We start from the raw sequence: 26,375 nt of genomic DNA, 5'->3' as shown, positions 1-26,375 counted from the left end.
TGAAATGGCTAGCTAGTTAGCGGGGTGCGCGCTAATAGCGTTTCAGCGTTACTCGCTCTAAGACTTGGAGTAGTTGTTCCCCTTGCTCTGCATGGGTAACGCTGCTTCGAGGGTGGCTGTTGTCGTTGTGTTCCTGGTTCGAGCCCAGGTAGGAGCGAGGAGAGGGACGGAAGCTATACTGTTACACTGGCAATACTAAAGTGCCTATAAGAACATCCAATAGTCAAAGGTTAATGAAATACAAATGGTATAGAGGGAAATAGTCCTATAATTCCTATAATAACTACAACCTAAAACTTCTTACCTGGGAATATTGAAGACTCATGTTAAAAGGAACCACCAGCTTTCATATGTTCTCATGTTCTGAGCAAGGAACTTAAACGTTAGCTTTCTTACATGGCACATATTGCACTTTTACTTTCTTCTCCAACACTTTGTTTTTGCATTATTTAAACCAAATTGAACATGTTTCATTATTTATTTGAGGCTAAATTGATTTTATTGACGTATTATATTAAGTTAAAATAAGTGTTCATTCAGTATTGTTGTAATTGTCATTATTACAAATAGATTTAAAAAATCGTCCGATTAATCAGCATCGGCTTTTTTTGGTCCCCCAATAATCGGTATCGGCGATGAAAAATCATACCTCAACCTCTATAACACACACACCACATTCCATGATAGCGTATAAAAACTTCAGACTGACAAGTAGGGCTTTGGCACCTGTGTGTGTGTTTTTCTAGGATCACAGGTAATGAAAGAAATAACACCAGCGCTGTCATCACCTCTCGATGGTTCCTGATCCCATCATCAGGAGTAGCAGCCTTGTTGCGAGTCGCTTGGCATCTGGGTGTGACCTTGTTAACTGTCGGGGTAATTCACTTTAACCAACGGGGAGAGGGGATGATAAATTATTAGCGGTGGAAGATTTTGTTCACATTTTATTAAATTGGCCTGTCAGAAGGGGTCGGCCAAATTATCTGGGGCCTCGTTTATTGGAGGCTGGCCATATTGCTACATCTGTTACAATTATTTATAATTTCTAGCTCAGTCGGATGGAGGGGAAAAAAAGAAGAAGAACAACCAACCAGAGTTTTTTCGGTCGGCATCGGCCACGTAAAGCAATTTACAAATTATCTGATGAGGGACTGTTTTAGTTCTTTCCTCCCTCGTTTTCTAAGCCAAAGCAGAAGAGAACGGGGAGGGATGAGAGGAGGGATGAAAGGAGGGAGGGGAGAGGAAGGGGGGAGGAGGGAGGGGAGGGGGAGAGGGGAAAAAGAGAGAGAGAGAGAGGCGCGCTGTAATTACCGAACACGATTAGGTTCTTCTGGGAACTTATCTGGCGCTCGTGGCCCTGGTAAGATGCGGCAGGAACATATGGAGGAGGCTTGTGATTGTGCTCCCTGAAGCTCGTGACCCGTCTGCTGCTGAGCCCTTCAGCTGAATTTAAATGAGCAGTGCCATGGCTAATGTTCTACACATGCACCATTTATGCCACAAAACAAATCTGATCACTGTTAATTATGGAGCAGCTATAACCAGGGCAGGCCCTACCTCACATCTGTGGCAACGCCGGGGTCTCTCTGTCTGTGTCTCCGATGCTGTTGGAGAGGTAGGCTAGGGTAACGCATGGACGGGACGGGGGATTGTGGTGGAGTTAGGGGGTACTGGAGGGCGCATGGGGGTGTGTTTGTGTAACCCCCCAGTTCAGATGCAGTGGGCTATGTTAGTCTGGATGGTGGTTCCTGAGTGGAAGTGGGTTGTGCTGGAGGACCTAATGGAAGGACAAGACAGGGGCAGTGTGTGTATTGTGTGTGTGTGTGTGTGTGTGTGTGTGTGTGTGTGTGTGTGTGTGTGTGTGTGTGTGTGTGTGTGTGCAGTGCTGCTGGGTCCTCCCACACAGTCTGTCTGACCTGTGTGCCTGCAGCACATGGCAGTGGTTGGTTAATGAGGAGAGCTGCAGTACACAGGGCTCCCTTCTAATGAGACCACTTGAGCTATTAAATCACAACACTGGAGTCCATGTTGAGTCCATGTCATTACTGTCTCAGGTCTAATATATGGGCTCTCATCTGCTGCCAGACACAGAGCCCTGACTCTGGGTGGTTCACTTGGTGAGAGCGTGGCACTAGCCACGCCAGGGTCGTGGGTTCCATTCCCACGGGGGTCGCACACACTACAAATAAATTCATTATGACACAAAGTATGAAGTCAAAGTCATTAAATGATGGAGAAAATGGAAAAACATGGCTCTATTTAAATGAAGGTAGCTTTAACGTAGGTTGCAACAAAATGGCTTTCAGTCCACAACTGGCAAAAGTTTCCCTCTATTGCTCTGCCTTCCATTAGGCTCCACATTCCACTTCATCATTTTTGGGCTGTTTTCATGTAAATCGATTCTGTTACGTTTCTAAATTCCAAACCGACATCACGGCTCCCACTTCCATCAATCTGCTTTTGTAGCATTACGATTTCATAGATCCTATCTGAGAACCAACTATTAATGCTTTCCCCTCTGAGCCTCTGTCCACCATCACTAACCATCTAAACATTAAAAAAACACACACATCTTCCATTCTTCACTAGGTCTATAACCCCACAGGATACAGGGGTATGTCATGTATGATGATGATGATGAGGATGAGGATGCTGATCAAAAGAAGCACCTCTCCTCATCCAAACCTGACCCTGGCGGAACAGAGCGGCGGGCGAGTGGGGAGTGATACTTGAATTAAAGATCTGACAGACAGCGCCTGATTCACTAACACTAAACAAGGATTAGATGGAGGCAGATGTTATAGGAAGAGCCATGGCTGTATAGCCGAGGGAAAGGAGGGAAGGATCCAGGCAACTAAAGTACCTTTTACTTAGTGAGAAGAAAATAGGAGAATAAGAAAGAGAGAAAAAGTGTTGTTAACGCAGTGGGGGGGGGACTGGATTTCAATGTTTCCTTTAGCATTTCATTATGTTAGTGCCGGTCTATGTGTTGATGTGGTACAGTCACACGTACTGGGACCCTCCTGCTTCCCATCAGTGTGTCTGATGAAGAACAAAAAAGGATGCTAGCACCCTATTCCCTTCAGAGTGGCAACAAGTAGTGCACTATATGAGAATAGGGGGCCGAGTTCCAAGTTGACGAAAAGGACAGTAGGTGTCCTCCTAAAATCCCCCTCTTCAACCTAGCCCCAACTTCATTGGACTGACTGAGAGCCTCATCTTCACACCTCCTTCATTTCCAACGCTGATGAGGGGCTTCGCTAGTGAGCTCTGCTTTGAACGGCTTCCCACACAATTAAGAAGTCACTGTTCATTTAGATGGCTGTCCAGAAAAGCCTGAGGTCTGCTATGTATTCTAATGTGGGTTCTACTAATCACTGCTTTACTGTAGCCAGCCAGAGAAACAGTACCTAGCTACCCTATGTGCAATGTGGTGACAGTGTGGGCTGATTGAGCTATGGCTACAAAACTCTGCTGGTGGCCACTGATCACTTGGTTGCGGTGGCAGCCGCCAATCTGGCAACCGCTCGATCCAACCTGGCAACCCATCATCCAGGCTGGTGTGTGGCTGAGCTGAGTCACATGGGCTGCTGGGTTGTCAGACCACAGCCAGAACCTTCAGGCTGAATAGAAGAACAGGGCACAGGGCCATCTTCCAGACTCTATGGAGACCTGTCTCGGTCTGTCTGCAGTGTACACGCTGACTCACATAAAGGCACAAAGGCATCCAACTATCTAGATGAACGGCTAGCAAGGAACTAGCAAGCTCGTTGTGAGAAACTCTCACAAGGATACAACTATTGTACAAGAGGAAGTTTTAGTAGGATCACTGGCCGTTCCTTCAAAACAAATGGAGATCAATCAAAAGGAGATGTAAAACTAGATTTCACCTACTTCCCAACTCCAAATCATTAACACAACTTTCACCTGAATTCTGCATTCCAGTACAAATGTGTAGATGAAGGTACCAGAGGTACTACAGTAGCTATAGAAAGTAGACAAGATTGAAGTCCAGATTGACATCGTCTGACTACTAGACAGACTGATTCCTATTCAGACTTGACCTGCTTCAGTCTAAGTCCCAGAGGCAGCATTGAGCATTGGCTGGAAAGCGTTAACTCCACTTCAGACATGGAGACAGAAGACAGACAGTAGTTCTCTAGCAGAGCATGGCAACATAACACACAATGGGTGTTTTTTTCACCTCCTGCACCCCCTTCCTCCTGCCTTCCTCTCCCTCCCTCCGAGAAAGTAGTGTTCAAAGCCGTCGCTCTTCCCTCTCTTTCCCCGTATTCAAATGAGTGTGGCGCTAGTCTCCCCCCGCCCGGCGCTCCCCCAGCCATCAGCACTTTGATCATCTCCAACAGGTAACTTCCAAACATTTCAAATTAAAATAAATCTCCGGCTAACAACCGGTGCATTAGAATTTAACAGGTGTTCGGCGAGAGGAAGTCGTTATGGAATTAGCTATTTACGCTGGAATACACACACGCCCTGTCAGTGCAATTATAGCCTGGGAAACGGAGAGGCCTCTCCCTCCTGACTGGCTGGGATACCTTGGGACGATAATCTGATCTGTTCACTTTGATGTCAGTAGGTAAGGAAAGTTAAGAGACAAAGCAGCCCAGGCGCCGGCTACATGTGCTCTGGGTAAACACTATTTAATATTGATGCCACGCATCGGTTTTTATGCATAAAAATGCCTGAAAATTATGTGATCTGAGTTTCTTATGATGGAGGATTGGATGGATGGATGGATGGATGGATGGATGGACGGATGCTTACTGGGGTGGAAGACTGAGAGACAGGGGTGCCTTGTATTGGCAGTGTCCGAAAGAACACACACACACACAAAGACTTGTAACACACACGCGCAAAAACCCTCAGTTATAAACATGCATGCACACACACCACACACCGGCCTGGAATGCGTCTCCTCTAGAACGTAGTATTAATTACTGGGGTAACACTGCATAGCTGGACTTAATTGCTCGCTAATTGATCCATTTATATTTCAGCATTCATTCGGCTGAATTAACAGGGTTAAGTGAGACAGAGGCAATTGTAACTCACTTAACATTTGCACTGATATCTTCTGACTTCCTGTCCGGGGCGATGCTATCTGGAGGATTACCACCCGTCAAATTAGACAAACACAATCAATTTGTAAAGGAGCGAATAGAAAACTGTTCTGCAAGGTGTAACCCTGCTCAGATCAGCACCTGTATGTATAACATATCTCAGAGTAGGAGGGCTGGTCTAGGATCAGTTTTACCTTTAGATTATAAATCAATAAGATTACATGGCCAGGGTAGACCTGATCCTAGATCAGCAATACGACAGCCTGATATTGTCTTGCTACTGTTGTGGATCTATGGACCGTGATTGACCATGTGTGGTCTAACCAATAGGGAGGATGACTGATAAACGCATCATTAAAAGATATTAAGCGCTACTTTGGTTGATGGAGCTGGTCAGACAGACAGACAGACAGCATCTTGTTACTCTCTACCCTCTGGGTATGAGTTGAGAAAGGGGGAGAGCTGACACCATCACTACTCAACACCATTACCCATCTCCAATTAAACCTGGGCAGAGGGGAATGGCAAAATGGATGTGCTTCTATGATTCTATCACCTGAAGAGAATTTTTAATTGAGTCCCAGTCTAGATAGAGAGACATTGGTGGGAGGAGAAAGAGAGAGAGAGAGAGAGAGAGAGAGAGAGAGAGAGAGAGAGCCCCAAGAGAGGAGAGAGATCAGAAATCTACATGAAAGACACTGACATTGGGCTTGAACAGAAATGGGAAGATCAGAAGATCAAGGGTGGGCTGGATATCAAGCCAAGCGCCTGATAAGCATCTCTCTGTCTCTAAAGACCACCCCCACAACGGGCTATGGTAGGCATATCACCACCCACACACTCCTGCCAGGCCGGACAATAATTATACACTGGTTGAGTGTCAGGGGGTCGGAGATTAGACGTATGTCTATATCAAGGGTGGTGTAAGTGCTGGACCATTATAAACAACTTAGACGTGACATGGGTCAAAACAAACATTCATTATTTCATCAGGCAATACTAAAAGTGTGAAAGTGCATGCAGTGGCGTGCATAAACACACACACACACAGATCTGTCTGCAATGAAGAACTTCTGAGGTAGACAATATGGACACTCAGTTCACTGCCTCTGGCTGTACAGCACTCTCAATATAATCCCTGAGAAGTGTGACGCAAAATGTCTTCAACTTGCCTCTAGCTCAAACCTCTGACAGCTCACCTCAAAGTGTTTAGAGTTGGTCTGCCTGGCTGGGGGACCGGCTGGGGCCATGGTCTGTGGAAGCTGCTGCTGGTTGTGTGTCTGCTGTTGTTGTTGCTGCTGTAGCTGGCCTTGGAGCTGCACAATCTGCTGTTCCTTCTGGCCCAGCTGGGTTGTCAGGGCGACGTGACTCTGGCGGAGCTGGCCCTCGTTGGATTTGAGCGCCTGGTAACATATGCTCAGCTCGTTGTAGAGCTGTGGCCACAAGTAGAGGAGGGAGAGAAAAAAGAAACACTCATCACATCGGGTGCTGACGGGACAGAGAGTCGTGACAACGATCGTTCTCCTATTTCCATGGAGAAGACGAGAGGACAGATGCTATGATCATCTGGAAGGAGGGAGGGAGAGAGAGAAGGAAAAAGGGGGTGAAGGAGAAAGTGGGAGAGTAGTGGAAAGTGTAAAACCAACTGGACAGATTTTTTATCCATGTTTGTCCCACCACCTCTCCACACAGAAACTCCTGTTACAGACAGGGCTTACAGTGAATGGGTTGGCAACCATGAGATTGGCACAACGTTGAACTTCTGAAGAGAGAACATGTTTACTGCCTCACTGTATTACCACTGTAAAGACAACACATTGTCAGCTTGCCTTAAGGTGATGTGGTTCTGGGGGGTTGTTGATGTGGTTTTAGGGGGGTGGTGATGTGGTTTTGGCGGGGTGGTGATGTGGTATTAGGGGTTGGTGATGTGGTTTTGGGGGTTGGTGATGTGGTTTTAGGGGGTGGTGATGTGGTTTTGGGGGTTGTTGATGTGGTTTTGGGGGTTGTTGATGTGGTTTTAGGGGGTGGTGATGTGGTTTTGGCGGGGTGGTGATGTGGTTTTGGGGGGGTTGATGATGTGGTATTGGCGGGGTGGTGATGTGGTATTGGTGGGGTGGTGATGTGGTTTTGGGGGGTTGATGATGTGGTTTTGGGGGGGGGGTCTCCACACCACGTGCTCTCACCACTGGTGTCCCCCAGGGCTCTGTTCTAGGCCCTCTCCTATTCTCGCTATACACCAAGTCACTTGGCTCTGTCATAACCTCACATGGTCTCTCCTATCATTGCTATGCAGACGACACACAATGCAGACGACACACAATTAATCTTCTCCTTTCCCCCTTCTGATGATCAGGTGGCGAATCGCATCTCTGCATGTCTGGCAGACATATCAGTGTGGATGACGGATCACCACCTCAAGCTGAACCTCGGCAAGACGGAGCTGCTCTTCCTCCCGGGGAAGGACTGCCCGTTCCATGATCTCGCCATCACGGTTGACAACTCCATTGTGTCCTCCTCCCAGAGCGCTAAGAACCTTGGCGTGATCCTGGACAACACCCTGTCGTTCTCAACTAACATCAAGGCGGTGGCCCGTTCCTGTAGGTTCATGCTCTACAACATCCGCAGAGTACGACCCTGCCTCACACAGGAAGCGGCGCAGGTCCTAATCCAGGCACTCGTCATCTCCCGTCTGGATTACTGCAACTCGCTGTTGGCTGGGCTCCCTGCCTGTGCCATTAAACCCCTACAACTCATCCAGAACGCCGCAGCCCGTCTGGTGTTCAACCTTCCCAAGTTCTCTCACGTCACCCCGCTCCTCCGCTCTCTCCACTGGCTTCCAGTTGAAGCTCGCATCCGCTACAAGACCATGGTGCTTGCCTACGGAGCTGTGAGGGGAACGGCACCTCAGTACCTCCAGGCTCTGATCAGGCCCTACACCCAAACAAGGGCACTGCGTTCATCCACCTCTGGCCTGCTCGCCTCCCTACCACTGAGGAAGTACAGTTCCCGCTCAGCCCAGTCAAAACTGTTCGCTGCTCTGGCCCCCCAATGGTGGAACAAACTCCCTCACGACGCCAGGACAGCGGAGTCAATCACCACCTTCCGGAGACACCTGAAACCCCACCTCTTTAAGGAATACCTAGGATAGGATAAAGTAATCCCTCTCACCCCCCCCCCTTAAAAGATTTAGATGCACTACTGTTCCACTGGATGTCATAAGGTGAATGCACCAATTTGTAAGTCGCTCTGGATAAGAGCGTCTGCTAAATGACTTAAATGTAAATGTAAATGTAATGTGGTTTTAGCGGGGTGGTGATGTGGTTTTAGGGGGGTGGTGATGTGGTTTTGGCGGGTTGGTGATGTGGTTTTAGGGGGGGGTGAAGTGGTATTGGTGATGTGGTTTTAGCGGGGTGGTGATGTGGTTTTAGGGGGTGGTGATGTGGTTTTAGGGGGTGAAGTGGTATTGGTGGGGTGGTGATGTGGTTTTAGGGGGGTGAAGTGGTATTGGTGGGGTGGTGATGTGGTTTTAGGGGGTGGTGATGTGGTTTTAGGGGGTGGTGATGTGGTTTTGGGGGGTGGTGATGTGGTTTTAGGGGTGGTGATGTGGTTTTGGGGGTGGTGATGTGGTTTTAGGGGGTGGTGATGTGGTTTGGCGGGGTGGTGATGTGGTATTGGCGGGGTGGTGATGTGGTATTGGCGGGGTGGTGATGTGGTATTGGCGGGGTGGTGATGTGGTTTTGGGGGTTGGTGATGTGGTTTTGGGGGTTGGTGATGTGGTTTTGGGGGATTGATGATGTGGTTTTGGGGGAGGTGATGTGGTATTGGTGGGGTGGTGATGTGGTTTTGGGGGTTGGTGATGTGGTTCTGGGGGTTGGTGATGTGGTTTTAGGGGGTGGTGATGTGGTATTGGCGGGGTGGTGATGTGGTATTGGCGGGGTGGTGATGTGGTATTGGTGGGGTGGTGATGTGGTTTTGGGAGGTTGGTGATGTGGTTTTGGGGGTGGTGAAGTGGTGATGTGGTTTTGGGGGGTGGTGATGTGGTTTGATGTGGGGATTTTTGGTGGGGGTGGTGATGTGGTTTTGGCGGGGTGATGATGTGGTTTTGGGGGTGGTGATGTGGTATTGGGGGGTGGTGATGTGGTTTTGGGGGTTAGTGATGTGGTGATGTGGTTTTGGGGGTGGTGATGTGGTTTGATGTGGTTTTGGTGGGGTGGTGATGTGGTTTGTTAGGGGTGAAGTGGTTTTGGGGGGTGATGTGGTATTGGGGGTTGGTGATGTGGTTTTGGGGGGTGGTGATGTGTTTTTGGGGGGTGGTGATGTGGTTTGGGGGTTGGTGATGTGGTTTTGGGGGTGTTGGTGATGTGGTTTTGGGGGGGGTGGTGATGTGGTTTTTAGTGATTTCATGGTGATTTTACTGATAGGAGCTGGTGTCTCGGTTGTGGTCATGTTTGTTAGAATGTTAGGGGGACTGGTTGAGTGTGATGTTGTGTGGTATTGTATGGTTGAGTGTGATGTCGTGTGTATGTATTGTATGGTTGAGTGTGATGTCGTGTGGTATTGTATGGTTGAGTGTGATGTCGTGTGGTGGTGTATGGTTGAGTGTGATGTCGTGTGGTATTGTATGGTTGAGTGTGATGTCGTGTGGTGGTGTATGGTTGAGTGTGATGTCGTGTGGTGGTGTATGGTTGAGTGTGATGTCGTGTGGTAGTGTATGGTTGAGTGTGATGTCGTGTGGTGGTGTGTGGTTGAGTGTGATGTCGTGTGGTGGTGTGTGGTTGAGTGTGATGGTTGGTAGTGTGAGTGTTGTCGTGTGGTGGTGTATGGTTGAGTGTGATGTCGTGTGGTGGTGTATGGTTGAGTGTGATGTCGTGTGGTGGTGTATGGTTGAGTGTGATGTCGTGTGGTGGTGTGTGGTTGAGTGTGATGTCGTGTGGTGGTGTATGATGTGATGTGTGGTGTGTGGTTGAGTGTGATGTCGTGTGGTGGTGTGTGGTTGAGTGTGATGTCGTGTGGTGGTGTGGTGGTTGAGTGTGATGTCGTGTGGTGGTGTATGGTTGAGTGTGATGTCGTGTGGTGGTGTGGTTGTGTGATGTCGTGTGGTGGTGTGTGGTTGAGTGTGATGTCGTGTGGTGGTGTGTGGTTGAGTGTGATGTCGTGTGGTGGTGTATGGTTGAGTGTGATGTCGTGTGGTGGTGTATGGTTGAGTGTGATGTCGTGTGGTGGTGTATGGTTGAGTGTGATGTCGTGTGGTGGTGTATGGTTGAGTGTGATGTCGTGTGGTGGTGTATGGTTGAGTGTGATGTCGTGTGGTGGTGTGTGGTTGAGTGTGATGTCGTGTGGTGGTGTGTGATGTCGTGTGGTGGAGTGGTTGAGTGTGATGTTGTGTGGTGGTGTGTGGTTGAGTGTGATGTCGTGTGGTGGTGTGTGGTTGAGTGTGATGTCGTGTGGTGGTGTGTGGTTGAGTGTGATGTCGTGTGGTGGTGTGTGGTTGAGTGTGATGTCGTGTGGTGGTGTGTGGTTGAGTGTGATGTCGTGTGGTGGTGTGTGGTTGAGTGTGATGTCGTGTGGTGGTGTGTGGTTGAGTGTGATGTCGTGTGGTGGTGTGTGGTTGAGTGTGATGTGTGTGTGTGTGGTGGTGTGGTTGAGTGTGATGTCGTGTGGTGGTGTGTGGTTGAGTGTGATGTCGTGTGGTGGTGTATGGTTGAGTGTGATGTCGTGTGGTGGTGTGTGGTTGAGTGTGATGTCGTGTGGTGGTGTGTGGTTGAGTGTGATGTCGTGTGGTGGTGTGTGGTTGAGTGTGATGTCGTGTGGTGGTGTGTGGTTGAGTGTGATGTCGTGTGGTGGTGTGTGGTTGAGTGTGATGTCGTGTGGTGGTGTGTGGTTGAGTGTGATGTCGTGTGGTGGTGTGTGGTTGAGTGTGATGTCGTGTGGTGGTGTGTGGTTGAGTGTGATGTCGTGTGGTGGTGTGTGGTTGAGTGTGATGTCGTGTGGTGGTGTGTGGTTGAGTGTGATGTCGTGTGGTGGTGTGTGGTTGAGTGTGATGTCGTGTGGTGGTGTGTGGTTGAGTGTGATGTCGTGTGGTGGTGTGTGGTTGAGTGTGATGTCGTGTGGTGGTGTGTGGTTGAGTGTGATGTCGTGTGGTGGTGTGTGGTTGAGTGTGATGTTGTGTGGTGGTGTGTGATGTCGTGTGGTGGTGTGTGGTTGAGTGTGATGTCGTGTGGTGGTGTGTGGTTGAGTGTGATGTCGTGTGGTGGTGTGTGGTTGAGTGTGATGTCGTGTGGTGGTGTGTGGTTGAGTGTGATGTCGTGTGGTGGTGTGTGGTTGAGTGTGATGTCGTGTGGTGGTGTGTGGTTGAGTGTGATGTCGTGTGGTGGTGTGTGGTTGAGTGTGTGTGGTGGTGTGTGGTTGAGTGTGATGTCGTGTGGTGGTGTGTGGTTGAGTGTGATGTCGTGTGGTGGTGGTGTGTGGTTGAGTGTGATGTCGTGTGGTGGTGTGTGGTTGAGTGTGATGTCGTGTGGTGGTGTGTGGTTGAGTGTGATGTCGTGTGGTGGTGTGGTTGAGTGTGATGTGTGTGGTGGTGTGTGGTTGATGATGTCGTGTGGTGTGTGGTTGAGTGTGATGGTGTGGTGTGTGTGAGTGTGATGTCGTGTGGTGGTGTGGTTGAGTGTGATGTGTGTGGTGTGTGTGATGTCGTGTGGTGGTGTGTGGTTGAGTGTGATGTCGTGTGGTGGTGTGTGGTTGAGTGTGATGTCGTGTGGTGGTGTGTGGTTGAGTGTGATGTCGTGTGGTGGTGTGTGGTTGAGTGTGATGTCGTGTGGTGGTGTATGGTTGAGTGTGATGTCGTGTGGTGGTGTGGTTGAGTGTGATGTCGTGTGGTGGTGTGTGGTTGAGTGTGATGTCGTGTGGTGGTGTGTGGTTGAGTGTGATGTCGTGTGGTGGTGTATGGTTGAGTGTGATGTCGTGTGGTGGTGTGTGGTTGAGTGTGATGTCGTGTGGTGGTGTATGGTTGAGTGTGATGTCGTGTGGTGGTGTATGGTTGAGTGTGATGTCGTGTGGTGGTGTGTGGTTGAGTGTGATGTCGTGTGGTGGTGGTTGAGTGTGATGTCGTGTGGTGGTGTGTGGTGTGATGTCGTGTGGTGGTGTGTGGTTGAGTGTGATGTCGTGTGGTGGTGTGGGTTGAGTGTGATGTCGTGTGGTGGTGTGTGGTTGAGTGTGATGTCGTGTGGTGGTGTGGTTGAGTGTGATGTCGTGTGGTGGTGTGATGTCGTTGGTGTGTGTGGTTGAGTGTGATGTGGTGGTGTGTGGTTGAGTGTGATGTCGTGGTGGTGTGTGGTTGAGTGTGATGTCGTGTGGTGGTGTGTGGTTGAGTGTGATGTCGTGTGGTGGTGTGTGGTTGAGTGTGATGTCGTGTGGTGGTGTATGGTTGAGTGTGATGTCGTGTGGTGGTGTGTGGTTGAGTGTGATGTCGTGTGGTGGTGTGATGTCGTGGTGGTGGTGATGTCGTGTTGGTGTGTGTGTGTTGGTGTGTGATGTCGTGTGGTGGTGTATGGTTGAGTGTGATGTCGTGTGGTGGTGTGTGGTTGAGTGTGATGTCGTGTGGTGGTGTGTGATGGTTGGTGGTGTGATGTCGTGTGGTGGTGTGTGTGAGTGTGATGTCGTGTGGTGGTGTGGTTGAGTGTGATGTGTGTGGTGGTGTGTGGTTGAGTGTGATGTCGTGTGGTGGTGTGTGATGTTGTGGTGGTGTGTGTTGTGTGATGTTGTGTGGTGGTGTGTGATGTCGTGGTGGTGTGGGTTGAGTGTGATGTCGTGTGGTGGTGTATGGTTGATGTGTGATGTGTCGTGTGGTGGTGTGTGGTTGAGTGTGATGTCGTGTGGTGGTGTATGGTTGAGTGTGATGTCGTGTGGTGGTGTGTGGTTGAGTGTGATGTCGTGTGGTGGTGTGTGGTTGAGTGTGATGTCGTGTGGTGGTGTATGATGTCGTGTGGTGGTGTGTGGTTGAGTGTGATGTCGTGTGGTGGTGTGTGATGTCGTGTGGTGGTGTGTGGTTGAGTGTGATGTCGTGTGGTGGTGTATGGTTGAGTGTGATGTCGTGTGGTGGTGTGTGGTTGAGTGTGATGTCGTGTGGTGGTGTATGGTTGAGTGTGATGTCGTGTGGTGGTGTGTGGTTGAGTGTGATGTCGTGTGGTGGTGTATGATGTCGTGTGGTGGTGTGTGGTTGAGTGTGATGTCGTGTGGTGGTGTGTGGTTGAGTGTGATGTCGTGTGGTGGTGTATGATGTCGTGTGGTGGTGTGTGGTTGAGTGTGATGTCGTGTGGTGGTGTATGGTTGAGTGTGATGTCGTGTGGTGGTGTGTGGTTGAGTGTGATGTCGTGTGGTGGTGTATGGTTGAGTGTGATGTCGTGTGGTGGTGTGTGTTGAGTGTGATGTGGTGTGTGATGTGTGTGGTGGTGTGGTTGAGTGTGATGTCGTGTGGTGGTGTGTGGTTGAGTGTGATGTCGTAGTGGTGGTGTGGTGGTTGAGTGTGATGTCGTGTGGTGGTGTGTGGTTGAGTGTGATGTCGTGTGGTGGTGGTTGAGGTTGTCGTGTGGTGGTGTGTGATGTCGTGTGGTGGTGTGTGGTGTGAGTGTGATGTCGTGTGGTGGTGTGTGGTGATTGAGTGTGATGTCGTGTGGTGGTGTGTGGTTGAGTGTGATGTCGTGTGGTGGTGTGTGTGAGTGTGATGTGTGTGGTGGTGTGTGTGGTGGTGGTGTGATGGTTGAGTGTGATGTGTCGTGTGGTGGTGTGTGGTTGAGTGTGATGTGGTGGGTGGTGTGTGATGTCGTGTGGTGGGTGTGTGGTTGAGTGTGATGTCGTGTGGTGGTGTGTGGTTGAGTGTGATGTCGTGTGGTGGTGTGTGGTTGAGTGTGATGTCGTGTGGTGGTGTGGTGGTTGAGTGTGATGTCGTGTGGTGGTGTGTGGTTGAGTGTGATGTCGTGTGGTGGTGTGTGGTTGAGTGTGATGTCGTGGTGGTGTATGGTTGAGTGTGATGTGTGTGGTGGTGAGTGTGATGTGTGTGTGGTGGTGTGTGGTTGAGTGTGATGTCGTGTGGTGGTGTGTGGTTGAGTGTGATGTCGTGTGGTGTGGTGGTTGAGTGATGTCGTGTGGTGGTGTATGGTTGAGTGTGATGTCGTGTGGTGTGTGGTTGAGTGTGATGTCGTGTGGTGGTGTGTGGTTGAGTGTGATGTCGTGTGGTTGTGTGGTTGAGTGTGATGTCGTGTGGTGGTGTGTGGTTGAGTGTGATGTCGTGTGGTGGTGGTGTGTGATGTCGTGTGGTGGTGTGTGGTTGAGTGTGATGTCGTGTGGTGGTGGTGGTGTGTGGTTGAGTGTGATGTCGTGTGGTGGTGTGTGATGTCGTGTGGTGGTGTGTGGTTGAGTGTGATGTCGTGTGGTGGTGTGTGGTTGAGTGTGATGTCGTGTGGTGGTGTGTGGTTGAGTGTGATGTCGTGTGGTGGTGTGTGGTTGAGTGTGATGTCGTGTGGTGGTGTGTGGTTGAGTGTGATGTCGTGTGTGGTGGTGTGTGGTTGATGTGATGTCGTGTGGTGGTGTGTGGTTGAGTGTGATGTCGTGTGGTGGTGTGTGGTTGAGTGTGATGTCGTGTGGTGGTGTGTGGTTGAGTGTGATGTCGTGTGGTGGTGTGTGGTTGAGTGTGATGTCGTGTGGTGGTGTGTGGTTGAGTGTGATGTCGTGTGGTGGTGTGTGGTTTGAGTGTGATGTCGTGTGGTGGTGTGTGATGTCGTGTGGTGGTGTATGGTTGAGTGTGATGTCGTGTGGTGGTGTGGTTGATGTGTTGAGTGTGATGTCGTGTGGTGGTGTGTGGTTGAGTGTGATGTCGTGTGGTGGTGTATGATGTGATGTCGTGTGGTGTGTGTGGTTGAGTGTGATGTCGTGTGGTGGTGTGTGGTTGAGTGTGATGTCGTGTGGTGGTGTGTGGTTGAGTGTGATGTCGTGTGGTGGTGTGTGGTTGAGTGTGATGTCGTGTGGTGGTGTGTGGTTGAGTGTGATGTCGTGTGGTGGTGTATGGTTGATGTCGTGTGGTGGTGTGTGGTTGAGTGTGATGTCGTGTGGTGGTGTATGGTTGAGTGTGATGTCGTGTGGTGGTGTGTGGTTGAGTGTGATGTCGTGTGGTGGTGTATGGTTGAGTGTGATGTCGTGTGGTGGTGTGTGGTTGAGTGTGATGTCGTGTGTGGTGTATGGTGGTGTGATGTCGTGTGGTGTGTGGTTGAGTGTGATGTTGTGGTGGTGTGTGTTGAGTGTGATGTCGTGTGGTGGTGTGTGGTTGAGTGTGATGTCGTGTGGTGGTGGTGTGAGTGGTTGAGTGTGATGTCGTGTGGTGGTGTGTGGTTGAGTGTGATGTCGTGTGGTGGTGTATGGTTGAGTGTGATGTCGTGTGGTGGTGTGTGGTTGAGTGTGATGTCGTGTGGTGGTGTATGGTTGAGTGTGATGTCGTGTGGTGGTGTGTGGTTGAGTGTGATGTCGTGTGGTGGTGTGTGGTTGAGTGTGATGTGTGTTGAGTGTGATGTGTGTGGTGTGTGTGTGGTTGTGTGATGTCGTGTGGTGGTGTGTGATGTGATGTGGTGGTGGTGTGTGGTTGAGTGTGATGTCGTGTGGTGGTGTATGGTTGAGTGTGATGTCGTGTGGTGGTGTGTGGTTGAGTGTGATGTCGTGTGGTGGTGTATGGTTGAGTGTGATGTCGTGTGGTGGTGTGTGGTTGAGTGTGATGTCGTGTGGTGGTGTATGATGTCGTGTGGTGGTGTGTGGTTGAGTGTGATGTTGTGTGGTGGTGTGTGATGTCGTGTGGTGGTGTATGGTTGAGTGTGATGTCGTGTGGTGGTGTGTGGTTGAGTGTGATGTCGTGTGGTGGTGTGTGGTTGAGTGTGATGTCGTGTGGTTGGTGTATGGTTGAGTGTGATGTCGTGTGGTGGTGTGTGGTTGAGTGTGATGTCGTGTGGTGGTGTGTGATGTCGTGTGGTGGTGTGTGGTTGAGTGTGATGTCGTGTGGTGGTGTGTGGTTGAGTGTGATGTCGTGTGGTGGTGTGTGGTTGAGTGTTGTGTGTGGTGTGTGGTTGAGTGTGGTGTGTGTGGTGGTGTGTGATGTCGTGTTGGTGTGTGTTGATGTCGTGTGGTGGTGTGTGGTTGAGTGTGATGTCGTGTGGTGGTGTGTGGTTGAGTGTGATGTCGTGGGTGGTGTGTGTTTGAGTGTGATGTCGTGTGGTGGTGTGTGGTTGAGTGTGATGTCGTGGTGGTGGTGTGTGGTTGAGTGTGATGTCGTGTGGTGGTGTGTGGTTGAGTGTGATGTCGTGTGGTGGTGTGTGGTTGAGTGTGATGTCGTGTGGTGGTGTGTGATGTGATGTCGTGTGGTGGTGTGTGGTTGAGTGTGATGTCGTGTGGTGGTGTATGATGTTGAGTGTGATGTCGTGTGTGTGGTGTGTGTGGTTGAGTGTGATGTCGTGTGTGGTGTGTGGTGGTGTGTGGTGGTGGTGTGTGGTGTGTGATGTCGTGTGGTGGTGTGTGGTTGAGTGTGATGTCGTGGTGGTGGTGTGTGTGATGTCGTGGTGTTGAGTGTGATGTCGTGTGGTGGTGTGTGGTTGAGTGTGATGTCGTGTGGTGGTGTGTATGGTTGAGTGTGATGTCGTGTGGTGGTGTGTGGTTGAGTGTGGTGTGTGTGGTTGTGGTTGAGTGTGATGTCGTGTGGTGGTGTGTGGTTGAGTGTGATGTCGTGTGGTGGTGGTGTGTGGTTGAGTGTGATGTCGTGTGGTGGTGTGTGGTTGAGTGTGATGTCGTGTGGTGGTGTGTGGTTGAGTGTGATGTCGTGTGTGGTGGTGTGTGGTGTGGTGTGTGATGTGTGTGTGGTGGTGGTTGAGTGTGATGTCGTGTGGTGGTGTGTGGTTGAGTGTGATGTCGTGTGGTGGTGTGTGGTTGAGTGTGATGTCGTGTGGTGGTGTGTGGTTGAGTGTGATGTCGTGTGGTGGTGTGTGGTTGAGTGTGATGTCGTGTGGTGGTGTATGGTTGAGTGTGATGTCGTGTGGTGGTGTGTGGTTGAGTGTGATGTCGTGTGGTGGTGGTGTGTGTGGTGGTGTGTGGTTGAGTGTGATGTCGTGTGGTGGTGTGTGGTTGAGTGTGATGTCGTGTGGTGGTGTATGGTTGAGTGTGATGTCGTGTGGTGGTGTGTGGTTGAGTGTGATGTCGTGGTGGTGGTGTGTGGTGTGAGTGTGATGTCGTGTGGTGGTGTGTGATGTGTGTGGTGGTGTGGGTTGAGTGTGTGATGTGTGGTGGTGTGTGGTTGTGTGGTGGTGTGTGGTGGTTGTGTGATGTCGTGTGGTGGTGTATGGTTGAGTGTGATGTCGTGTGGTGGTGTGTGGTTGAGTGTGATGTCGTGTGGTGGTGTATGATGTCGTGTGGTGGTGTGTGGTTGAGTGTGATGTCGTGTGGTGGTGTGTGGTTGAGTGTGATGTCGTGTGGTGGTGTATGATGTCGTGTGGTGGTGTGTGGTTGAGTGTGATGTCGTGTGGTGGTGTGTGGTTGAGTGTGATGTCGTGTGGTGGTGTGTGGTTGTGATGTGTGATGTCGTGTGGTGGTGTGTGGTTGAGTGTGATGTCGTGTGGTGGTGTGTGGTTGAGTGTGATGTCGTGTGGTGGTGTATGATGTCGTGGTGGTGTGTGGTTGAGTGTGATGTCGTGTGGTGGTGTATGGTTGAGTGTGATGTCGTGTGGTGGTGTGTGGTTGAGTGTGATGTCGTGTGGTGGTGTATGGTTGAGTGTGATGTCGTGTGGTGGTGTGTGGTTGAGTGTGATGTCGTGTGGTGGTGGTGTGTGGTTGATGTGTGATGTGTGGTTGAAGTGTGTGGTGGTGTGTGGTTGAGTGTGATGTCGTGTGGTGGTGTGTGGTTGAGTGTGATGTCGTGTGGTGGTGTGTGGTTGAGTGTGATGTCGTGTGGTGGTGTATGGTTGATGTGATGTCGTGTGGTGGTGTATGGTTGAGTGTGATGTGGTGTGTGTGGTGTGGTGTGGTGGTGTGTGGTTGAGTGTGATGTCGTGTGGTGGTGTGTGGTTGAGTGTGATGTCGTGTGGTGGTGTGTGGTTGAGTGTGATGTCGTGTGGTGGTGTGTGGTTGAGTGTGATGTGTGTGGTGGTGTATGATGTCGTGTGGTGGTGTGTGGTTGAGTGTGATGTCGTGTGGTGGTGTGTGGTTGAGTGTGATGTGTGTGGTGATGTGTGGTGGTGTGTGTGTGTGTGATGTCGTGTGGTGGTGTGTGGTTGAGTGTGATGTCGTGTGGTGGTGTGTGGTTGAGTGTGATGTCGTGTGGTGGTGTGTGGTTGAGTGTGATGTCGTGTGGTGGTGTGTGATGAGTGTGATGTGTGTGGTGGTGTGTGGTTGGTGTGTGATGTCGTGTGGTGGTGTGTGGTTGTGTGATGTCGTGTGGTGGTGGTTGTCGTGTGGTGGTGTGTGGTTGAGTGTGATGTCGTGTGGTGGTGTGTGGTTGAGTGTGATGTCGTGTGGTGGTGTGTGGTTGAGTGTGATGTCATTATTAGTGTGGTGGTGTGTGATGTCGTGTGGTGGTGTATGGTTGAGTGTGATGTGTGGTGGTGTGTGGTTGAGTGTGATGTCGTGGTGGTGTGTGTTGAGTGTGATGTATGTGGTGGTGTGTGGTTGAGTGTGATGTCGTGTGGTGGTGTGTGGTTGAGTGTGATGTCGTGTGGTGGTGTGTGTGATGTTGGTGGTGGTTGAGTGTGATGTTGTGTGGTGGTGTGGTTGAGTGTGATGTCGTGTGGTGGTGTATGGTTGAGTGTGATGTCGTGTGGTGGTGTGTGATGTCGTGTGGTGGTGTGTGGTTGAGTGTGATGTCGTGTGGTGGTGTGTGGTGTGGTGTGATGTCGTGTGGTGGTGTGTGGTTGAGTGTGATGTCGTGTGGTGGTGTGTGGTTGAGTGTGATGTCGTGTGGTGGTGTGTGGTTGAGTGTGATGTCGTGTGGTGGTGTATGGTTGAGTGTGATGTCGTGTGGTGGTGTGGTTGAGTGTGATGTGTGTGGTGGTGTGTGGTGTGAGTGTGATGTGGTGTGGTGGTGTGTGGTTGAGTGTGATGTCGTGTGGTGGTGTGTGGTTGAGTGTGATGTCGTGTGGTGGTGTGTGGTTGAGTGTGATGTCGTGTGGTGTGGTGTGTGGTTGAGTGTGATGTCGTGTGGTGGTGTGTGGTTGAGTGTGATGTGTGTGGTTGGTGTGTGTGTTGAGTGTGATGTGATGGTGGTGTGTGGTGTGATGTCGTGTGGTGGTGTGTGGTTGAGTGTGATGTCGTGTGGTGGTGTGTGGTTGAGTGTGATGTCGTGTGGTGGTGTATGATTGTGTGTGTGGTGTGTGGTTGAGTGTGATGTTGTGGTGGTGTGTGGTTGAGTGTGATGTCGTGTGGTGGTGTGTGGTTGAGTGTGATGTGTGTGGTGATGTGTGGTGGTTGTGTGTGATGTCGTGTGGTGGTGTGTGGTTGAGTGTGATGTCGTGTGGTGGTGTGTGGTTGAGTGTGATGTGTGTGGTGGTGTGTGGTTGAGTGTGATGTTGTGTGGTGGTGTGATGTCGTGTGGTGGTGTGTGGTTGAGTGTGATGTCGTGTGGTGGTGTGTGGTTTGAGTGTGATGTCGTGTGGTGGTGTGTGATGTCGTGTGGTGGTGTGTGGTTGAGTGTGATGTGTGGTGGTGTGTGGTTGAGTGTGATGTCGTGTGGTGGTGTGTGGTCGTGTGGTGTGATGTTGTGTGGTGGTGTGTGTGGTTGAGTGTGATGTCGTGTGGTGGTGTGTGGTTGGTGTGTGGTTGAGTGTGATGTGTGGTGGTGTGTGGTTGAGTGTGATGTCGTGTGGTGGTGTGTGGTTGAGTGTGATGTGTGTGGTGGTGTGTGATGTCGTGGGTGGTGTGTGGTTGATGTGTGATGGTGGTGTGTGTGGTTAGGTGTGATGGTGTGGTGTGTGATGTCGTGTGGTGGTGTGTGGTTGTGATGTTGTGTGGTGGTGTTGATGTGTGATGGTGTGTGGTTGAGTGTGATGTCGTGTGGTGGTGTGTGGTTGAGTGTGATGTCGTGTGGTGGTGTGTGGTTGAGTGTGATGTCGTGGGTGGTGTGTGGTTGAGTGTGATGTCGTGTGGTGGTGTGTGGGTTGAGTGTGATGTCGTGTGGTGGTGTGTGATGTCGTGTGGTGGTGTGTGGTTGAGTGTGATGTCGTGTGGTGGTGTGTGGTTGAGTGTGATGTCGTGGTGGTGTGTGGTTGAGTGTGATGTCGTGTGGTGGTGTGTGGTTGAGTGTGATGTCGTGTGGTGGTGTGTGGTTGAGTGTGATGTCGTGTGGTGGTGTGGTTGAGTGTGATGTTGAGTGTGATGTCGTGTGGTGGTGTGTGGTTGAGTGTGATGTCGTGTGGTGGTGTGTGGTTGAGTGTGATGTCGTGTGGTGGTGTATGGTTGAGTGTGATGTCGTGTGGTGTGTGATGTGTGTGGTGGTGTGTGAGTGTGATGTCGTGTGGTGGTGTGTGGTTGAGTGTGATGTTGTGGTGGTGTGTGGTTGAGTGTGATGTCGTGTGGTGGTGTGGTTGAGTGTGATGTCGTGTGGTGGTGTGTGGTTGAGTGTGATGTCGTGTGGTGGTGTGTGATGTCGTGTGGTGGTGTGTGGTTGAGTGTGATGTCGTGTGGTGGTGTGTGGTTGAGTGTGATGTCGTGTGGTGGTGTGTGGTGTGATGTCGTGTGGTGGTGTGTGTGTGATGTGTCGTGTGGTGGTGTGTGGTTGAGTGTGATGTCGTGTGGTGGTGTGTGGTTGAGTGTGATGTCGTGTGGTGTGTGTTGAGTGTGATGTCGTGTGGTGGTGTGGTTGATGTGATGTCGTGTGGTGGTGTGGTTGAGTGTGATGTCGTGTGGTGTGTGTGTGTGATGTCGTGTGGTGGTGTGTGGTTGAGTGTGATGTCGTGTGGTGGTGTGTGGTTGAGTGTGATGTCGTGTGGTGGTGTGTGGTTGAGTGTGATGTGTGTGGTGGTGTATGGTTGTGTGTGATGTGTGTGGTGGTGTGGTTGAGTGTGATGTCGTGTGGTGGTGTGGTTGAGTGTGATGTCGTGTGGTGGTGTGTGGTTGAGTGTGATGTGCGTGTGGTGGTGTGTGGTTGAGTGTGATGTGTTAGTGTGTGGTGGTGTGTGGTTGAGTGTGATGTCGTGTGGTGGTGTGTGGTTGAGTGTGATGTCGTGTGGTGGTGTGTGGTTGAGTGTGATGTCGTGTGTGGTGTGTGGTTGAGTGTGATGTGTCGTGTGGTGGTGTGTGGTTGAGTGTGATGTCGTGTGGTGTGGTGAGTGTGATGTCGTGTGGTGGTGTATGGTTGAGTGTGATGTCGTGTGGTGTATGTGTGTGATGTCGTGTGGTGGTGTGTGGTTGAGTGTGATGTCGTGTGGTGGTGTGTGGTTGAGTGTGATGTGTATGTGTGGTGGTGTGTGGTTGAGTGTGATGTCGTGTGGTGGTGTGTGGTTGAGTGTGATGTCGTGTGGTGGTGTGTGGTTGAGTGTGATGTCGTGTGGTGGTGTGTGGTTGAGTGTGATGTCGTGTGGTGGTGTGTGGTTGAGTGTGATGTCGTGTGTGGTGTGTGGTTTGAGTGTGATGTCGTGTGGTGGTGTGTGGTTGAGTGTGATGTCGTGTGGTGGTGTGTGGTTGAGTGTGATGTCGTGTGGTGGTGTGTGGTTGAGTGTGATGTCGTGTGGTGGTGTGGTTGGTGTGATGTGTGATGTCGTGTGGTGGTGTGTGGTTGAGTGTGATGTCGTGTGGTGGTGTGTGATGTGTGTGGTGTGTGGTTGAGTGTGATGTCGTGTGGTGTTGTGTGATTGAGTGTGATGTGATGTGTGGTGGTGGTGTGGTTGAGTGTGATGTCGTGTGGTGGTGTGTGGTTGAGTGTGATGTGGTGTGGTGGTGTGTGGTTGAGTGTGATGTCGTGTGGTGGTGTGTGGTTGAGTGTGATGTCGTGTGGTGGTGTGTGGTTGAGTGTGATGTCGTGTGGTGGTGTGTGGTTGAGTGTGATGTCGTGTGGTGGTGTGTGGTTGAGTGTGATGTCGTGTGGTGGTGTGTGATGTGTGTGTGGTGGTGTGTGGTTGGTGGTGTGTGATGTCGTGTGGTGGTGTATGGTTGAGTGTGATGTCGTGTGGTGGTGTGTGGTTGAGTGTGATGTCGTGTGGTGGTGTGTGGTTGAGTGTGATGTCGTGTGGTGGTGTGTGGTTGGAGTGTGATGTCGTGTGGTGGTGTGTGGTTGAGTGTGATGTCGTGTGGTGGTGTGTGGTTGAGTGTGATGTCGTGTGGTGGTGTGGTTGAGTGTGATGTCGTGTGGTGGTGTGTGGTTGAGTGTGATGTCGTGTGGTAGTGTGTGGTTGAGTGTGATGTCGTGTGGTGGTGTGTGGTTGAGTGTGATGTCGTGTGGTGGTGTGTGGTTGAGTGTGATGTCGTGTGGTGGTGTGTGGTTGAGTGTGATGTCGTGTGGTGGTGTGTGGTTGAGTGTGATGTCGTGTGGTGGTGTGTGGTTGAGTGTGATGTCGTGTGGTGGTGTGATGGTGTGGTGATGTGTGTGGTGGTGTGTGATGTGTGGTGGTGTGTGGTTGAGTGTGATGTCGTGGTGGTGTGATGTGTGGTGGTGTGTGGTTGAGTGTGATGTCGTGTGGTGGTGTGGTGGTGTGAGTGTGATGTGTGTGTGTGGTGGTGTGTGGTTGAGTGTGATGTCGTGTGGTGGTGTGTGGTGTGATGTGTGTGGTGGTGTGTGATGTCGTGTGTGGTGTGTGGTTGAGTGTGATGTCGTGTGGTGGTGTGTGGTTGAGTGTGATGTCGTGTGGTGGTGTGTGTTGAGTGTGATGTCGTGGTGGTGTGTGTTGTGTGATGTCGTGTGGTGGTGTGGTTGAGTGTGATGTCGTGTGGTGGTGTGTGGTTGAGTGTGATGTCGTGTGGTGGTGTGTGGTTGAGTGTGATGTCGTGGTGGTGTGTGTTGAGTGTGATGTCGTGTGGTGGTGTGTGGTTGAGTGTGATGTCGTGTGGTGGTGTGTGGTTGTGGTGTGTGTGGTTGAGTGTGTGTGTGTGGTGTGTGGTTGAGTGTGATGTCGTGTGGTGGTGTGTGGTTGAGTGTGATGTCGTGTGGTGGTGTGTGGTTGAGTGTGATGTCGTGGTGGTGTGTGGTTGAGTGTGATGTCGTGTGGTGGTGTGTGGTTGAGTGTGATGTCGTGTGGTGGTGTGTGGTTGTGTGTGTGATGTCGTGTGGTGGTGTATGGTTGAGTGTGATGTCGTGTGGTGTGGGTTGAGTGTGATGTCGTGTGGTGGTGTGTGGTTGAGTGTGATGTCGTGTGGTGGTGTATGGTTGAGTGTGATGTCGTGTGGTGGTGTGTGGTTGAGTGTGATGTCGTGTGGTGGTGTTGTGTGTTGTGTGTGATGTCGTGTGGTGGTGTGTGGTTGAGTGTGATGTGTGTGGTGGTGTGTGGTTGAGTGTGATGGTGTGGTGGTGTGTGGTTGAGTGTGATGTCGTGTGGTGGTGTGTGTGTGTGATGTCGTGTGGTGGTGTGTGGTTGAGTGTGATGTCGTGGTGGTGTGTGGTTGAGTGTGATGTGTGTGGTGGTGTATGGTTGAGTGTGATGTCGTGTGGTGGTGTGTGGTTGAGTGTGATGTCGTGTGGTGTGTGTATGTGTGGTGTGTGTTGATGTGTGTGTGGTGGTGTGTGGTTGAGTGTGATGTCGTGTGGTGGTGTATGGTTGAGTGTGATGTCGTGTGGTGGTGTGTGGTTGAGTGTGATGTGTGGTGGTGGATGTCGTGTGGTGGTGTGTGGTGAGTGTGATGTCGTGTGGTGGTGTGTGGTTGAGTGTGTGATGTGTGGTGGTGTATGATGTCGTGTGGTGGTTGAGTGTGATGTCGTGTGGTGGTGTGTGTTGAGTGTGATGTCGTGGTGGTGGTGTATGATGTCGTGTGGTGGTGTGTGGTTGAGTGTGATGTCGTGTGGTGGTGTATGATGTCGTGTGGTGGTGTGTGGATGTCGTGTGGTGGTGTGTGGGTTGAGTGTGATGTTGTGGTGGTGTATGGTTGAGTGTGATGTCGTGTGGTGGTGTGTGGTTGAGTGTGATGTCGTGTGGTGGTGTATGGTTGAGTGTGATGTCGTGTGGTGGTGTGTGGTTGAGTGTGATGTCGTGTGGTGGTGTGTGGTTGAGTGTGATGTTGTGTGGTGGTGTGTGTGATGTTGTGGTGGTGATGATGTCGTGTGGTGGTGTGTGGTTGAGTGTGATGTCGTGTGGTGGTGTGGGTTGAGTGTGATGTCGTGTGGTGGTGTGTGGTTGAGTGTGATGTCGTGTGGTGGTGTATGGTTGAGTGTGGTGTGTGTGGTGTGGTTGAGTGTGATGTCGTGTGGTGGTGTGTGGTTGAGTGTGTGATGTCGTGTGGTGGTGTGTGATGTCGTGTGGTGGTGTGTGGTTGAGTGTGATGTCGTGTGGTGGTGTGTGGTTGAGTGTGATGTCGTGTGGTGGTGTGTTGAGTGTGATGTCGTGGGTGGTGTGTGGTTGAGTGTGATGTCGTGTGGTGGTGTGTGGTTGAGTGTGATGTCGTGTGGTGGTGTGTGGTTGAGTGTGATGTCGTGTGGTGGTGTGTGGTTGAGTGTGATGTCGTGTGGTGGTGTGTGGTTGAGTGTGATGTCGTGTGGTGGTGTGTGGTTGAGTGTGATGTCGTGTGGTGGTGTGTTGATGTGATGTGGTGTGTGGTGAGTGTGATGTCGTGTGGTGGTGTATGTCTTGTGAGTGATGTCGTGGTTGAGTGTGATGTCGTGTGGTGGTGTGATGGTGTGAGTGTGATGTCGTGTGGTGGTGTGTGGTTGAGTGTGATGTCGTGTGGTGGTGTGTGGGTTGAGTGTGATGTCGTGTGGTGGTGTATGGTTGAGTGTGATGTCGTGTGGTGGTGTGTGGTTGAGTGTGATGTCGTGTGGTGGTGTGTGGTTGAGGTGGTGTGTGGTTGTGTGATGTCGTGTGGTGGTGTGTGGTTGAGTGTGATGTCGTGTGGTGGTGTGTGGTTGAGTGTGATGTCGTGTGGTGGTGTGTGGTTGAGTGTGATGTCGTGTGGTGGTGTGTGGTTGAGTGTGATGTCGTGTGGTGGTGTATGGTTGAGTGTGATGTCGTGTGGTGGTGTGTGATGTCGTGTGGTGGTGTGTGGTTGAGTGTGATGTCGTGTGGTGGTGTGTGGTTGAGTGTGATGTCGTGTGGTGGTGTATGGTTGAGTGTGATGTCGTGTGGTATTGTATGGTTGAGTGTGATGTCGTGTGGTGGTGTATGGTTGAGTGTGATGTCGTGTGGTGGTGTATGGTTGAGTGTGATGTCGTGGTGGTGTATGGTTGAGTGTGATGTTGTGGTGGTGTGTGGTTGAGTGTGATGTCGTGTGGTAGTGTATGGTTGAGTGTGATGTCGTGTGGTGGTGTATGGTTGAGTGTGATGTCGTGTGGTGGTGTATGGTTGAGTGTGATGTCGTGTGGTGGTGTATGGTTGAGTGTGATGTCGTGTGGTGGTGTGTGGTTGAGTGTGATGTCGTGTGGTGGTGTATGATGTGATCCCGTGGTGGTGTGATGTGTGGTTGAGTGTGATGTCGTGTGGTGGTGTGTGGTTGAGTGTGATGTCGTGTGGTAGTGTATGGTTGAGTGTGATGTGTGGTGGTGTGTGGTGGTGGTGTATGGTTGAGTGTGGTGGTGTGTGGTTGGTGTGTGATGTCGTGTGGTGGTGTGTGGTTGAGTGTGATGTCGTGTGGTGTGTGTTGATGGTTGAGTGTGATGTCGTGTGGTGGTGTATGGTTGAGTGTGATGTCGTGTGGTGGTGTATGGTTGAGTGTGATGTCGTGTGGTGGTGTATGGTTGAGTGTGATGTCGTGTGGTAGTGTATGGTTGAGTGTGATGTGGTGTGTGGTGGTGTGTGGTTGAGTGTGATGTCGTGTGGTAGTGTGTGGTTGAGTGTGATGTCGTGTGGTGGTGTCTGGTTGAGTGTGATGTCGTGTGGTAGTGTATGGTTGAGTGTGATGTCGTGTGGTGGTGTATGGTTGAGTGTGATGTCGTGTGGTGGTGTGTGGTTGAGTGTGATGTCGTATGGTGGTGTGTGGTTGAGTGTGATGTCGTGTGGTGGTGTGTGATGTCGTGTGGTGGTGTGTGGTTGAGTGTGATGTCGTGTGGTGGTGTGTGGTTGAGTGTGATGTCGTGTGGTGGTGTGTGATGTCGTGTGGTGGTGTATGGTTGAGTGTGATGTCGTGTGGTGGTGTGTGATGTCGTGT

At 50.9% G+C, this 26,375-nt stretch overlaps 1 protein-coding gene across 6 annotated transcripts in view; it reads right to left on the bottom strand.

The window, feature by feature from the left end:
• Window positions 1-26,375, bottom strand: part of cntln (centlein, centrosomal protein) — a 182,004-nt gene that overhangs the window by 126,325 nt on the left and 29,304 nt on the right. For all 6 annotated transcript variants that reach the window (XR_010459670.1, XM_065003822.1, XM_065003823.1 and 3 more), the window contains one exon: window positions 6,281-6,514. Coding sequence is in view for 5 of the 6 variants with exons in the window: in XM_065003822.1 (XP_064859894.1) it covers window positions 6,281-6,514 (234 nt within the window). In the remaining variant the exon portion in view is untranslated. The remainder of the gene's footprint in view (window positions 1-6,280; window positions 6,515-26,375) is intronic.

This window comes from Oncorhynchus nerka, linkage group LG18 (assembly GCF_034236695.1).
Source record: "Oncorhynchus nerka isolate Pitt River linkage group LG18, Oner_Uvic_2.0, whole genome shotgun sequence".
Lineage (NCBI taxonomy): Eukaryota > Metazoa > Chordata > Actinopteri > Salmoniformes > Salmonidae > Oncorhynchus > Oncorhynchus nerka.
This window is presented reverse-complemented; position numbering and strand designations above follow the sequence as displayed.